The sequence below is a fragment of the Dermacentor albipictus genome, chromosome 1, assembly GCF_038994185.2.
Source record: "Dermacentor albipictus isolate Rhodes 1998 colony chromosome 1, USDA_Dalb.pri_finalv2, whole genome shotgun sequence".
In the NCBI taxonomy this organism is placed as follows: Eukaryota; Metazoa; Arthropoda; class Arachnida; order Ixodida; family Ixodidae; genus Dermacentor; species Dermacentor albipictus.
This window is the reverse complement of record NC_091821.1, coordinates 179,319,348-179,335,909: the sequence shown is the minus strand read 5'-3', so window position 1 is coordinate 179,335,909 and position 16,562 is coordinate 179,319,348. Positions and strand designations below refer to the sequence as shown.

Here is a 16,562-nt window from a genome sequence, read left to right as displayed (position 1 = left end):
TTAACCTTCGTGCTAGAAACCCGTGAGCTGCTCGATATCCATCAATGTGGTTTTAAAAAGGATCCTCCACTAATGACCATCTAGTTCGTCTTGAAAACACAGTACGAGAAGCATTTGTACACAAACAACACTTCCCTGCTGTTTTCTATTTCAATTTAGACAAGGCATATGACACAACCTGGAGGTTCGGGATTTTTAAAGATCTGGCCGACCTTGGCATCCACGGCAGGATGTTGAACTGCATAAAAGACTTTTTGCTTAACCGTTCGTTCCATGTACGACTGGGCTCAACCCTGTCGAAAAATTTCGTTCAGGAAAATGGAATAGCTCAGGGGTGTATTTTAAGCACAACACTTTTTATTATAAAAATGAATTCCATTAGCAAAATAATCCCAAAATTCATTATGCATTCAGTATACGTCGACGATCTTCAGATAGCCTGCACGTCATCAAACGTATCAACATGCGAAAGACAGGTACAGCTAACTATAAACTAGCAACATGGGCAGACAGAAACAGTTTCCGCTTTTCTCCGCGGAAAACAGTGGTCATTCTCTTTTCACTCAAACGAGGTGTACAGACAGACCCCACCTTACACCTGAGTGAAGCCGAATTACGTGTCCAAATCGAGCACAAATTTCTAGGCCTAATTTTTGACAAGAAACTCGCCTTCCTTCCGCACATCAACACGCTCAAAAAGGATGCATCTCGATCTCTGAACATGCTTAAAGTCCTTTCACGCAAACACTGGGGTTCTGATAGGGTATGCCTCCTGCACATTTACCGTTCTGTTATACGCTCCTGTTCAGACTATGGGTCCATAGTGTATGGATCAGCAAGGTAGTCATATTTGAACCGCCTTGACCCAGTACATAATTTAAGTTTACGTCTTTGAACTGGTGCATACAGGACGTCTCCTATACACAGTTTGTATGTAGAAACCAATGAACCACGCCTTTCAGACAGAAGAACCATGCTTACATGCTCATACATCCTAAAAATTCGTCCACTACCGAAACACATCTGCTACCCAATAGTTACAAGGTGCCCATCACGAAGACTATTCACCAACAAACCCCAAGCAATAAGACCACTCATTCTCCGCTTCGAGGAGAGATGCCGAAAACTAGATATAAGGGACACATTGCCTCAGATAGCCCGAAAACCCGATCCACTCCCACCTTGGTATTGGCAGCCTTCAGTGTGCGACTTCACATTAACACATCCTCAAAAGAAAAAAAAACACCACATGTACACATAATACGAGAATTTTCAGCACCAAACGAACAATACGCGGAATACACAGCGTTCTATACTGATGGCTCTAAATCAACAGGATACGTTGGCCGTGCCGTGATACAAAACATTCGGGAAGAAACGGTACGCCAACCTCAGTGTGCATCCATTTTTACTGCAGAGTGTTACGCAATCTCTCTAGCTGTAGAAAAAATAATAAATGAGAACATTGAAAACAACATTAGTTACACAGATTCACTAAGCGCACTAACAGCACTTCGCCCTAGAAATGCAATTACACCATTAATCGGTCACGTCCTACATAACATAAGAAGAACCACAAGAGAAGGACACAACATAAAATTTTGCTGGGTGCTCAGTCAGGTCGGAATCTGTGGCAACAAAAAAGCAGATGAATGTGCAACGAAATCTCGACATAAAAAAATCACTGAAACAAGAATTTCTTACAAAGACTGTATGAAATTAATGCACCATACACTGAGAAATAAATGGCAGACTACATAGAATAATGAAGTAACAAATAAACTACACCTAGTAAAACCTGTCATAAAAGAATGGAAGTCAGGCTCACACCGAGAACGCTTCATCGAAGTCATATTATGTCGCCTTCGCATCGGACACACGCACCTTACATACAACTTCCTCCTGACAAAACAAGACAAGCCTGGCTGTGAAAAATGCGGAAATGAACTTACTGTGAACCACATCTAATTAACATGCGTGCAACTCGAAACACTAAGGAAAAAATACTTTACTTCGTTTTATAATGAACATATTCCCTTTCACCCAGCATTGATTTTAGCCGAAGATGCACTTGTCGATACCACACATGTTATTAGCTTCTTACGAGAAGCAGGTATCATTGAAAAACTATAAATGAGCCTACTCACAACTTCATATTGGGATACACCTCACCCACCTTCTCATATTTGAGAAGAAGACTGAGGTCTTTAGTTTGTTGGGATCCTCGGAGTCCTTGTCCAGACAAGGATCGTCGCTGAGGTGACCCAACTTTTTAAAGAAATTTGACCTTGTGTTTGGCGCATGATAGCCTGAGTTGCTTATGCGCTATTAAACACAACACAACACATATAATAAAACGAAGAACGCGATCTGCAGACAGTGAAGATATAGAATGACTACTAACAAGGCGAGAAAAATGTTTGCTTCACATGTGGTGACTGAGCAGGAGAACTAAACACGATGTCCTCGATTGCTGGATGTGTCTGCAAAAACGCGCTTGGATCAACTATAGTGTGCGTTTCTCAAGAGTGATTGGTAGTAATGAGCCCCACGGCTTCTTCAAACGTTTCCGATCAGTTATTAGCTATTATCATTCGATTTGACACCGGTCCACCATTCGACACCTTAGTTTGCACTGCTTTAACATGACTCAAGCGAACGCTGTCCTTTAGGTGAGGTACAGAACAAGTACGATGGAAAAGAGGGGGTGAAATAGGTGAAATCAAAACGAAGAAAATTGCGATAGCATAAAGGTACGCTTAAAGGCACACATGTAATTCACCAGTATATATATATATATATATATATATATATATATATATATATATATATATATATATATATATATATATATATATATATATATATATATATATATATATATATATATATATATATATGCTGGTGAATGACATGTGACATGAGGTCAGCGCGGGCCTCGACAGGAAAGTAGCGAGCGCTGAGTGTTCAAGAAAGGAAACGCAAGCAAGGCAGATGACGAATATCGTTGTGCGACAAGATAAGCCCCAAAGTGTGTAAACGTTTTTAAGAGCGCTTAATAAACCTGGGGAAGGAGTTATTGGAAGTGGTGACAACGCGTCATCGGGCAAATGGTTCCAGTGACTTATTGTGCGCGGGAAAAAAAAAATTCACCGACGATTACGATACTCCCTGATGGGAGTATCGTAATCGTAATTCGAGTGCAGATCAATACATTTTTTTTTATTTAGCGATGTATTGAGGCATCACACCGATCACCGAGCCACACAGTTTCGACTTCCCGGCAACTGCAGCTTATGCAACCGTGATTTTTACCGGGAAACACTTGCGGCGAACGCTATGCGAGAAGGCGACCTTTCTGTGTTTTTTTCCTCGCTCAGCCGGCGCCGGCGCTGCCGCAGTTGCGCGGACGTGTTTCATCGCCCGCAGCGCTCCGCGTTCGCTCTTTCATTCGTCGTTGTGCTTGTTCGCTCGGTTACGCCTAGGGACAACGCCCACGCTCGCCGCAGGAATGGGCGCATTGATTTGTAAAACGAGGTGCGGCAGTGTTCAAAAATAATTACGTTTATTAGACACAGATATTATTACATGCGTGTATGGGTGCGTGCGTGCGTGGGTGGGTGCGTGGGTATGTGTGCGCGCTTGTAATTGTTTGTTGGTCTATATAAGTCAAATGCACCTATCATTTTTAATTAAAGAAGCGTAAGCTCGGAATCTTCGCGTGCGTAAAAGCAGTTGGTGTGCTATCTGGACATTCCTTTGTTAGAAATATTAATTCACTCGGTAGTAAATTCTAACGTGCTCGTTTCTACAGTAAGACAACCGCAACGTCTTAGCTGCTTTTGAGTCCACCAGAAATGCACACTTGATACAGTAACCGCGGAGAAAATCACTGAACGTTAGAGGTGAAATAAAGATAACGGCTTCACCATTGACCCAAAGAGCCGCTATACGTTTTAATGGTGCGTGGAGCAGGGCAGACAGAATAACATGTTGTTGCTGGGTAAAACGCAAGAACAAAAAAAAACGATAAAACGCTCCTTTAACGAACGTTTGCGAGCCCTCGTGTAGCGTCCACATGGCGGCACGGCAACAAAATAGGGCGCCAATCACGCTCGTGACACGTCGGTATTTTGCGTATAGAATGAAGTAAACGCGAGAATCACGAAACAATCTGTATCAGAACGCACACACAAGAAAACAGTTCACCGGGTCACAGTCTACACGCAAGGCTCAAGACGCATTTATCGCCAGTCCACGCGATAGTAGATTGAATCATGGAAACCCGCTGGCAAGTCACCATTGTGACTGCTTCAAAGCTGTGACGCTGAATCTGCAGAGTAGACTTAGGCCACTTAGGTCCTCGGAACTCGAAATATGACCCAGTGGAGAATCTGTGACACTGCAGAACATCTGCGCGGCGAACGAGAGAGGTGGCGTCTAGCCGGCAGTCCGTGAAGCAGAGTACCCCACAGTCGTGGTCGACGCTTGTGCTACGTGGGTGCCTTGTTTTCCCCGCTCATATGGAACTCGATGATCAGGTAGCCGAGCATGCCGATCACGAGCGCCACTACGAGCGACACAAGTTTGACGTAGACGCGCAGGTGGCTTTGTGCGGCGAACATGATGATGAAGCCCATGGACTCCCACAGGCGGTAGTTGGCGAAAGCCGGCTCGCGAGCGTCAGCAAAGATGACGCCGTAGAAAGCTGCGAAGTCGAATAATCAAGCCAATTACATTTCTCCGGCTCATTCTCACTGCATCGTCTCCGTCATCGATGTTAACACTTTAAGGACTTTAAGCCCAGTCGTCTCTATAATGGCGTCACTCTATAAGAGAGGGTGATCGAGAGATTGCGTGACTGACATAATAGGGACCTACACGTGACACTAAATGCGCCGGTGAAAATTTAATGTACACGCTATCAATAAACGTAACAATACACACAGAGAGACAAAAGAAGATGAAAAAAAGGTAGAGGGGAAGGAGGGAATCCACCATTCATCCAAAGTATAAACATTGACCGGCGCAGTTATTTGCTTAGAAGAAATGGATTTTCATGTGCACTTAAAGAAATGTCTGCACCATAAAAACGGCTCAATTAAGCACTCGCACACACTTTTCCTTTGCTTTCGGTCACTTCTCATTTGATGTTTTCTAAATCTTTTTATCCACGGTGTTATTCGCATTTATAACCTTATTTTTAGTAGCGCGTATTTGTATTTTATTATGCTGTAGTTGCAACGTTTGTGGCGTTATGTTGTAGGTTGTCATGGCATTATCATGTATTTGTTGTTTTTCTTTTATGTATTACCTAATGCTGATTCACGCTCGATGTATATTCGCAATTATTTTCCGGTAGAAATTGATTTCTTATGTACGGTTTGTTTTGTAAACACAATTTGTTGCCTGCAGGTAATCACACATTTTGGTTTAGACTCTTTACTAACCTATGACTATGTCTAACAGTGACGATGTGACGCGCTGGAGAAGCGAGGACAATAGAGGGGACACGACACGAGCGCTAATTTTCAACAATTGGTTTATTTGAAGACCGAGGCGCAAATATATACATACACGACACCCCTATACCACAGCAAATGACATGCGCACAGATATGACTTTTTTCTTTTCCTTTATACTCAAGTTCTCGTATATGCCCGAAGGCGGTCACACTATCAAATGCACACGCTAGGAAACATTTAAAAATGAAAATTCTATCTCGGTCAACCAGATGGACCCCCCGTAATGCTGACACAAGCCGTGCCAAATGTTGCACTCTTCATTGCTTCAATGATTAATCTTCTTAGTTCATCTCTGTGTGACGTCAACACCACGGTATTTCGGAAAACTGGTTCGCATCCACACGTGTTGCAATGCTGTGCTAGCCACCTATCGCGTCCTTTCTTAGCATTCTTAGAATGCTCTTTTAATCTGTCGTTTAGGCAACGGCTTGTCTGCCCGGCGTACTGCTTACCACAGGAAAGAGGTACTTGGTGTATTATTGATTCCTTGCAATTTATAAATTGTCTTCTATGACGCCTCTTGCAGGCGTGCGTATTATCCTGTATATATAATTATATTATCTGATATTATATCTGTATATTATATATTATCCTGTATATATGGTTAGCCGATTCGTCCGTCCGTCTGTCGCCGGTACGCCAAAAACTCCTCCGGCGCAACCACATGCCCATGTGCGAAAAAAAGAAAGAGAAAGGGAGACGCGCGATTAGCCTTGGATTAGCTGCGCCACTAGTGGCGTCGTTGCTCTCCGTCGCAGCCGAGCGCGCGTGCAGCCAACACCACCTAAACAAGAGAGAAGGCCGGAGCCTTCTCTTGTCTGGGTCGGGGATACGGATTGAATGAAGGGATCGCGCCCTTATGGGCAACGTTAACTAGAGCGCCGTTGGTTTTTTTTTCCAAGATTATTTTATTTATGCAAAACTATTTGCGCGCTGCATTATTGAATACCCATCCATAAAAAATGAAATGGTTCAACCTTAGGATGGAGAACGAATTTCGGATAAATGATGACAGGGAGCATGTCTTATTTTCAAAAGTCACAGTGCTGCCCTTTTCTTCAGAGTAGCTTCTTTGCCTTGACTTATCGTTGGCGTCAAAGAGTTTGCCGTTCATGCGAGCACAAAAGTTCTTCAACAAAATGTTAGCACTGCACCATAACCCATATCTCATGATAACTTCATTGGTGTGCCCTTCTTCAAATTCGGGACACATGTATTTATTCCAGTCTAGATTGGGCTCTAAACGAATAATTTCGCTTTCAAGGGATTATTACATACAGTACCGCAGTCCACATATTTACAACACCTCAAATTAGTTTAGCAATGGAGATACAAAACATTCGTGCAACTATGTACAAAGAAACAGCTGCCTTATTCCGCAGAATTCCAGCTTTTCTCTTCCTTGCCTTAGCATTGGCACCCAATATTCTGTTATTGATCTTGCGGAAACATGAACGCACGATTTTTTGGCCCCGATTTGTAATTGCTCCAGCAATTGGGCACGCAGCACTTATTAGGCGTATCCTTGCATGAACGCAATCCACATTCTGCGGCAATGAAGGCTTGCCGGTCACACAACCACAATCCCAGCAGAAGCGCAGAGACTACATGCACGGTTCACGTCCAGAAAAAAAGTGCGCTCGGAAGCATGTCGCAGCATGCCAGGACTTTTCTAACCCCGAAGCTATCCAAGGAGCGGCAGGGTTCCGGGAACTAATCGAATTGTTATCGCCGTCGTCGCCCACTCGATCTTCCGCGTCTCATTTTCAGCACATGTGCGCGGCTCGTAGCTTCGTAGCAGGCTGCACGGAACTTCTATGTGACCCTCTTTTGCGTGACGTAGCTCAAGGGGAGAGGGTACAGCCAGAAGCCCTTAAGTTCTCTAGAGGGGGTTGGTGCAGCAGTTTATCTGGTTTATCTCCGGCTCCGAAATGGGTAGGCCATAGCGCACGTGTCATACGTACTCCTGAGGTGCAGGCAGCGTTCGATCGGCAATTCCGCGAGAAGAACCGGGAACGAGTTCGTCTACGCCGTGCCGATGCTGCAGCCCGGGCACAAGAACACGCTCATGTGGCCGAGCGCAAGCAGCAACTGCGTACCGAGGATCGGGCAGCCTACCAAGCCGTTGTTTAATGAACCGTCGGGATTAACCCACTGATAAACGCCGGGGCCGTACGCTTCAGCTTTGTTGGTTAACCAACTGTACGGAGTGCTTGGGCGGTGATTTTTTTAATTCGCACGGGGTTATAAACACTACCTTGACGTTGGCCCTTTCTGCCAACCTATTTAGGCGATGCGGAATTTTTTGCGTAAATATGGAACGAGCTACTCTTTTCCGATCTTTCGCGCTACTCAGAATATTCGTTTCCTCACCCATACGAAACTTCCTAATCAAGCCTTCTGCGACCACCGCCTGAATGTGCAACAGGTATCCTACTTCCGAAAGGTGAGAAGATTCACTGCAGGGATTGTCCATCATTAAGTGACCACATGATTTGTTAAGAGCGTTCAGAAGGCATAGACCGATGAAGCTTTTCTTTACTATGGAATGAGCTGAGCTGTACGGCAACAGCTGTTTATTACCTCGTGGTTCATATTGCCAGTAGGTTCGGTCAGCATGGAACGTAAACATAATGTCAAGAAAGCGTAGCTTTCTGACATTATGTTTCTTGATTTCTTGAAGAAAAATACCGGGGGAAACGGGAGTAACTGGACCATTAGTCCTAAAAAGGGCGCTTTACGTCCCTCAAGGGACTAATTGCAGGAGTATGCGTACTGTGTGCAAATTTCGGAGAGTAATTGTTTAGTCCCTGGTCTGAAAGAGAGCGAGTGAAGTATGAACGGCAACATTTCCTCCCCATGTCCTCTGCTATTTTCCTCCGTGTCGCGAGGTGATGCGGCGAAAACGGTATTGTCTATATATCGTGAGCAACTTGACATTTGTGCAGTGTTTATTGAGCTACATACAAAGCAGCACTTTGTCTCTTGGTGGGAAAATTTCGTGAAATTAAAAAAAAATTAAATGTTAGGAGCCATGAACTTCTGCACGCCATAAGTGAACGATGTATGTACATTAAACGCGCCAGTCACTGATGGGCTGGCAGATTTTCTTGGCCAATGGTACCCAAGTTCCTTCCGTTCCAAGGAGATTACAAACTTAGGTGAAGCGACGCGCAACTCAAACGGGGCACGATAAGCGACAGAGCCTTCTCTGTTGTCTTGCGTGCCCCGTCTGCGCTCGCTACGCGTACATCACGTAATGTGTCTAACTTGAAATCGCCCCAAGAACAATCGGGCAGCTTTCTTTTTGCAGTCGCTTATGGTTGGGAGTACACGCAACGTTAGGCTCTTCCCGCGTAGCATACAGAAAATGCCGTCTCTTTTGTATTGCCGCACCTGCGTTTAGGTACTTAACTTGGTCTTAGTATCCTGTCACATCAACTGAGTTGCCGTGGTGTAGCTGTTAGAGTACCTTACTTGTACACGTGAAGGCGTAAGTTCGAATACTTGATTGGAGCGCTTTTTTTTTCTCCAGCTCAATAATTTCTTATCAGCGTATAAACGGCTAATTTCGTTAATTACTTCTTTGACGAGCATCGGAAACAGTGACCGTTACTCCCTTGAGGAGCATCGGAAAAGAGCAACTGTTAGTCGTTGAAGGAGTAACCGCATGGGGAAACAGTGAATCCCCTCGCAGTTACGCCCAAAAGGACGAATGACTGTGGCAGGTCAGTTACTCCCCAAAAGGAGTAACCTCGATACCCCATTTAGTCCATTTTTTTTTTTTTTTTCTTAGAGCTTGTGTCCCACAACAAGGCCGAACGGTAGCACTGTTCAAGTGTTTAATAAGCGTTGCCTCTTTTCATGTGTTGTAATCAAAAGACCGTGTAATGAATAAAAATAAGAAATACAGTAGAGTGCCTCCAAAATTCGGATAATTACTTACTTTCTAATAAGTAAATATCAACATGGTGAGCTGGAACAGGGAAAATTTCATTTTCAGCCGCATAAATGTCGCAGTATATCTGAAACTGTTGACAGAAGTAAAAGGCAGGCTTCCACCTGGGTCACACATTCGGGAAGAAGTGGAACCAGTGGGAAACATCACCCCGTGGTGCCACTCACGCATATCGGCAGCCCTCTCAAGTGACGCTGAAAGGAACAGACGTGCCGATTGGAAGTACCGGCTCAGCACAGCAGGAGCAGCGCGCCAGAGCGATAAGTTCTTTATTTGATTTTTTGCTCATTTGGTTGGTAGAAGTGTTAGGTTAAACGAGCAGTCTGTATATAATTTTTCATGCTTTTCAAGTTCTTGGTCTTTTTGGTTAGATATATATATAAGTAGGTAACGAATAATTGTACTTCTTTTTCTACAAGTAGGGCTACTTTTGTACGACGCCTTGTTAATACAATATAATTAGTCGGTACTAGGAGGAATCCAAGAGTACATTGTTCTGAGTACGAGCGCTTCTACGCGTTGGAAGAAACGCGGTTCGTGTGAGAACGCGATGCAAACAGGGCATGTGTTCGTCTATTATGTGTGTGCTAGGGTCGCCACTACACCGTCTAGAGCATCAAAAGGATAAGCTAGCTAAGCGGGTTGGGAAGCTAGAAAGGAAACTCAAAAGCGAGCAGAAGCAGGGGAAAGTGGTAGAAGATAAGCTGGACAACGTATAGAGATGAAGCTCACGGCCACCATTACGCAAGGCAATGGTGAATGCTTCGATGCGGGCACCGCGAACGGAGCTGGCTCCGAGGTGATAACAGGTAAGGAAGCCGAAACCACCACGCCAGAAAGCAGTGGCGAAAAAAAGATTTCATACAATATTAGAGCGTTGGCGTTGGTGTGTACTGGCGTTGGAACTTTGGCGTTGGTGTGTACTGTGGCTGCAATGGGAGCGGTTGAGCCAGCATGGGGATTATGGGAAGTACGTGGATTGGCCTAACTTCATCCTTCTAGCTTCAAACGGCTTCGTGGCTTTGTAAACTCATCATTTTCAACAATGTACCGCGTAATAAACATTTAAATAAACATTAATAAAATTGTCTGATGGCAGGGTTCGAACACAGGACCTCTAGCACAGACGACCGATATTGAAACCATAACGCGACGTACGCATGCATCGACAGGCGACATATAACGCCCTTACGAATTAATCGTGGGCAAGCCCGAGGCACTTGGCGCATTTCGATTCGGCCACCTCGACAAGCTGAACCGTTGCAATAAGTAGCGCTTGAGCGTGTTCGCAGCGTCTTCTGCACTTACAAAAGTATAGATTGCTCTGAAATCGAAGAGGTGCTCCTTAGATGGAACAAATACGGAGAAAGAAAAGCGTAGTGAGTGAGCTCGTGTAAGAGAAAATTAAATGCACAATTAAGGGAAAGTCGGGTGCATAACATTCGCAAAAGAGACAAAGGCGCATCAAAAAAGCTACTGGAACTATGTAAGAGCACTCGAAACTCCAACAAAAGATTCGGAAACTGTTATGAGTGATGAAGACGGTAACATCTTTGAAGGAGGTCGATGCGCTGCGGTATACCAGAGACGTTATTAGGTATAGCTTCGGCACAAGAGAAAGCATAGATCAGACTCAAACAGATCCACAAACAGATAAGCTTGAGAAATCAAAATTTAGCATAGAATACTTTTGCTGGAAAAAAGATGTCCCTAATAACACAGCCGCAGGAGCCGGTGAAATCCCCGTACAGTTAATCAAAAACCTCAGTCCAATGAGCAAGCCACTGCTGATGAATGTCATAGAAAAAGTGATTAGAACGAAGAAAATTCCGGTTGGATGGCATGAAAGCAAGATGAACCTCATCTGCAAAGGTTGAGGTGATAAGGATAAGACGCGCCCGTACATGCCAGTTACGGTAACATTGGTGACCTATAGAATGGCAATGCAAGCCATAAAATGAGAAGTGTCGAAGTGGGTAAAAAAAAAAGTGACGTACTGGTGGAACTACAGAATGAGTTCGCAGACGCTTAGAGCATAATATGTTTGTACTAACTCAGTGCATAGAGATTTCAGTAGCTCAGAATAGGCCTTCATGGATAGCATTTATAGATATTAAAGGAGCCCACGACAAGGTACACAGGGAATTGTTCTGCGATATTCTCAAGCACGGAGGCATACATGACGATTTCGTGGAGCTGCTGGGAGATGTATATATATATAGCGACAACCGAGTGCAAATTGTATGGGAGGGCCGAAATTGTAATGAAGTGGTGGAAATTCACCAAGGACTGAAGCAAAGATGCCCTGTGTCTCCATTGTTGTTCACGCTTTATGTTACGGGCATTGAAAGACGACTAGAAAACAGCGAATTGGGATTTGTTCATACACGATTCATACATGATCTGATCATACACGCGTAATGGACAAATGGTGCAACAGAAGGTCCCGGACTGATGTATGCGGACGATATAGTGCTACTAGCGGACAATGCAAGAAATTTAGGCACTTCCGAATATCTGTGGCAACGCAGCGACAACTCTAGCTACGCCTGAAGTTTAGCACAGAGAAATCGGAAATTACGATCTTTAATGAAGAGGCGAGTAATTATGTTGTGTCAGTTCAACAGCAAATCATACCCATAGTCAAGCAATATAAATACTTCGGCGTATACATAGGACTCACTCAAGCACTCACCAAGACACTTTGAAAATCAAGGGGAAGCGGAATGCAACAATAATGAAACATAGAGCACTTTAGGCCCATAATAGATATGAGGTGGTGCGTGGAATCGGGAAAGGAATAATGGTGCCAGCGTCAACGTTCGCAAATGTTATTGCGTGTTTATAATCGGATATCTTGTCACGGTTGGAAGTTAACCAAAGATCGGTAGGCCGGTTGGCTTTGGGAGCCCACGGAAAAACTACAAACTAAAAAATAATCATGGGGTTTTACGTGCCACAACCATGACCTGATTATGAGGCATGCCGTAGTGGGCGACTCCGGAAATTTGTACCACCTGGGGTTCTTTAACGTGCGCCTAAAACTAAGTACACGGGTGTTTTCGCCCTCATCGAAATGCGGCCGCCGTGGCCGGGATTAGATCCCGCGAGCTCGTGCTTAGTAGCCCAAGACCATAGCCACTAAGCAACCACAGCAGGTGAAAAAAGAAAGAAAACGCAAATGAGGTAGTACAGGGTGATATGGGTGCGGCCTCTTTTGAAGTCAAAAGCGCAGAGCAAAATTAACTTTGAAGAGAGACTCATAACAAGGATAAAAAAAAAAGAAGGCGGCTAAAGTGCACAAGTATCTGTACCTGAAAAGCATGGACACGGAATGGGGGAAGAGATCAAGAAAGTTTGCAACCAAGTACAGGGTTAATGAAAGCGTAAATTGACAACCAGGAGTCATCAGAAAGAAAGAGAGAGAGAAAAAGAGGCAGCGAATTGTACGCAAAGAATGGAAACAGAAAGGCAATGGAGATTTACAAGGACGGAAAGAAAGAAATTAGAAGGGAAAATATGTGCGATAATACAAAGGGCGGGGCCTTGCTATTTGAGGCTCGAGCTGGTTTTCTTGGGATACAAACATACCGAAGCACATATCCGCAACAAGTTGAGGCCTGTGTATGCTGCAGCAAAAATCCGCGGACCACTCAGAACATCCAAATGGAATGCGAAGAGATTCACCAAGTGAGAACCGTAGGTCACGTACACCTTCCAGAAGCACTTGGATTTGAAGTGGCCGGAAGCATCAACCGGTCAGGACTCGAGATAAGCAAAAGACGTTTAGAGTATTGGTGGAAAGAAGGCAGGGTAGAGATTGATACGCCCGGGAACTGTTGCAGGCGTACGTAGCGATGCAAATAGAGAAGTTTTGAAGAAGAAGAATATTTATGGAGATGTATAGGAAAATGCTAGAATGAAAATTATTAAATCAAGCAGACTAATAATAATAATAATAATAATAATAATAATAATAATAATAATAATAATAATAATAATAATAATAATAATAATAATAATAATAATAATAATAATAATAATAATAATAATCGGCAAAAAAAGAAGAGCGCTAGCTGGCCATGAAACCGGCATGCAGGATTTCTACCCTCTGTGCGGCACTTCGCTGCGGCTTCAAATTATCCACCACATCAAACTGTCAGGTTATTTCATGCACGGCTCCTATGTAGCATTGCTTCAAAGGCATTATGTTCGCCAAACTTCAATTTTAAGCCGCACAACAGTGGGCTGCAGTAACTTTGTTGTATAAACAGTGGCGCAATAATACAACGTACCAAAGTGCACTATATATACCGTGTGTCCCAGATGACGTCAGCCAAGCTGTTAAAAGAAAATAAAGATTAAAAGAAAACACGGCGCACGGTACGATTAAAAGACGCACGGTGTTCGGTCGCCAGAGGTCGGGCGACTGAACACCATAGATGTTGAAATTGTATTTTTGCACCGTGTTTCTTAAACGTTCTTTTTTTTTCTGCAACCGCTCGGCTAACGTTAGCTGGGACACCCTATACGAGTCACGTACGCCATCCCCTGTATATCGTTTAACGGCCATCGACAAGAACATATATGTGCACATCACATCGTTTTGAGGACCGACTGCAGTCAGTTTATTGTCTGCTAGAGTTGAGCAATGCAGAACCTACGGTTCACATTACCGAAACCAGTCGAGTGCCGTGCCCTACAACGAGGAACTCTGCGGAGCGCGTCATTCGCAGCATTCACTGACCCGTGCGTTTCAGTAATAGCCATCTGGACATACTATATCCAGGAATCTTCAGATCAAGTGTTCTTCGGTTGCCGAGACGACGTCGTCGCTGATGCAGCTACTGATATAGCACCGCTGTTCGAAGCTAGGGATGCCTCTAGAAGTTGTTGTTGAAGCGAGCGACAATTCGTCTCGTAACAGCGATCAAATGGTCTCTTCTGGAGGCCTTGCATCCTTTCTGTCATACCAGGCAGATTGCACGCGAAGGACAGTGGTAAGGTTGACAATTATTCGCGCGTTCCATTGCTGTGTATGTGGCATAATGAAAACTGGCGCGCGCGTATACGTGCGCTCGCTCTTTAAGAGGAAGCTTTAGCTCGGGTGCTCCTATCTAAATACATGTAAAAGGAGAATTCGTTTTTCTCGGCAACCACTGCACCAAATTTGGCGAAGTTTGTTGAATTTAAAATAAAAACTTAATATCTAGTGACTGTTTGTTTCGAATTCTTGATTCAGGTTGCCAATTTTTTATTAAAAATTGGCAAGAATCGAGAATTTTCAGAAAACGAAGCTATCGATTTACAACTCCGTAACTCAGCAATCAAACATGATATCACAATTCTGTGAACTGCATATAATAGTTGATCTAACGCGGACGAAATTGATATGTTACACATGAATGTCGAAAAACTCAGTAATATGAAAATACAGATTTTGCAGAGCCCTCATACACAACGTAACAAATTCGCGTAAGATATAAATTGACATAGACAACTTGTCCGCTTTGAATGATCTAATGGATGCTGTTTACAGAACCGCGATATCTGTTCTTGATGCAGAGCTATTAATTTGTAAACATCGTGCTTCTATTTTTTTCAGACTTGCGAATTTTGATAATATTTTTAACAACATTCAGGCCCTAAATCGAAATTCCGCTTCCAACAGTCAATAGAATTTAACTTTCTCTCTCAAATGCAACAAATTTCATAAAAATCGGTACAGGGGTGATCTCAGAAAAACGTCCTTGCGATTTAAATGTATTTGAATAGGCCGCGTCGGAGTTGGGCCCGAGCTAATTAGCTTCCTCTTAAGAGAATTGTTGCTATACGACGTTACGCACGCGCAAATTGTCTCAATACGCTAATTGGCGTTCACACGAGATAAGCGTGCATGCGTGTGTGGCCTAATGGGTATAGCATCGGGCTTCTGTACCGGAGAACCCTGGTTTCATCCGACCAACGCCCACGTGATTTCTTTTTTTCTTATTGAAGAGGCCCGAAACGAGGCGCGAGAGGAAGCTACCTACAACAACCGATCCGCAAAGTGCCTGGCGTAAGGCAAACAATGCTTCGCATTACAGTCGAGCGAAGCTTCTGCGAGGACACCACACGCATCACCTGTGCGAGGAGATATTGACGAGACGAGAGACTTCGGCCACTATTCTGATGCGATACTGGTATCCGCGTGCGTGTCTGTACATCTCGTCAGGGTGGAAATTATTTTTCCGCCTAAATTGTGTAAGAGTGCATATTTCCCATCAATATCTCTGCTTTTTCCACATTAGCACTCGCGTGTACCCAATTGGTATCGGTAAGTCATGTAATAAACACTCCAGTTTACATGCTTACAGATTTTGTCACTTCTCATGAATAAAGCATCGAACATTTGTTTCTTTGCGCTTTTTTCCCGCGTGTAACTTTTTAACACTTCAATTCAACAGAAGAAGAAAAAATGAAATACTTTTTCAGGAGAAATTCTCGAAACGAACAACTCTTTAGTTTTATTGGGTCTGGGTTATTTCCTTTTTCTCCGGGGTCCATGTTGCGTTTATCAGACGAAGTTTACAACGTTAGGCGAGTAAACGAACCTTGAAGCGACTGAAGAAAAACTGCAGTCACTTCACGTGAGCGTAATAGAAGCTTTTCTGTTAGTGTTGCTTAAGTGGAATTTGCAAGATATTTGTAGCCGATTGTTTGAATCTCGAGTACCGGTTCGTGAATTAGAAATGGGAAGCTACGTAAAATCTTGAAACATTTGATCGAACGTTTCAAGGAACACGAGAATACATCAGTGTGCCCCTCATCCCACCGCCCCTCTTTCCGTCAAGGACATGACAATCGTCAAAACGACAAAAGATGGCGCAACCAAACTCTACAACAAACGTAATTGTTCACTTTGGAGATGACCATCCGACGCCGGAACGACGTCGTTTGATTTGGACTTTCTGCGGAAGAAAGTCTCGGGCACGACGCTATAAACAACAATGGGACAATCGGGCACATATGGCGAACTACCGTAGTCGCTGCAGATGCAAATGAGTCTCGCGTTTTCAAAACTCCTCTTACGTATAAGT

At 43.8% G+C, this 16,562-nt stretch overlaps 2 protein-coding genes across 2 annotated transcripts in view; one reads left to right on the top strand and one right to left on the bottom strand.

Moving 5' to 3' along the window:
- LOC139052886 (ubiquitin-conjugating enzyme E2Q-like protein 1) overlaps nt 1-16,562 on the top strand; it is a 177,635-nt gene that overhangs the window by 12,225 nt on the left and 148,848 nt on the right. The gene's annotated exons all lie outside the window — the stretch shown is intronic.
- The window catches only part of LOC139052880 (protein unc-93 homolog A-like), a 31,374-nt gene continuing 18,354 nt past the window's right edge, over nt 3,543-16,562 (bottom strand). The window contains exon 3 of the mRNA XM_070530029.1: nt 3,543-4,708. Coding sequence (XP_070386130.1) covers nt 4,494-4,708 — 215 coding nt within the window. The 3' untranslated portion in view covers nt 3,543-4,493. The remainder of the gene's footprint in view (nt 4,709-16,562) is intronic.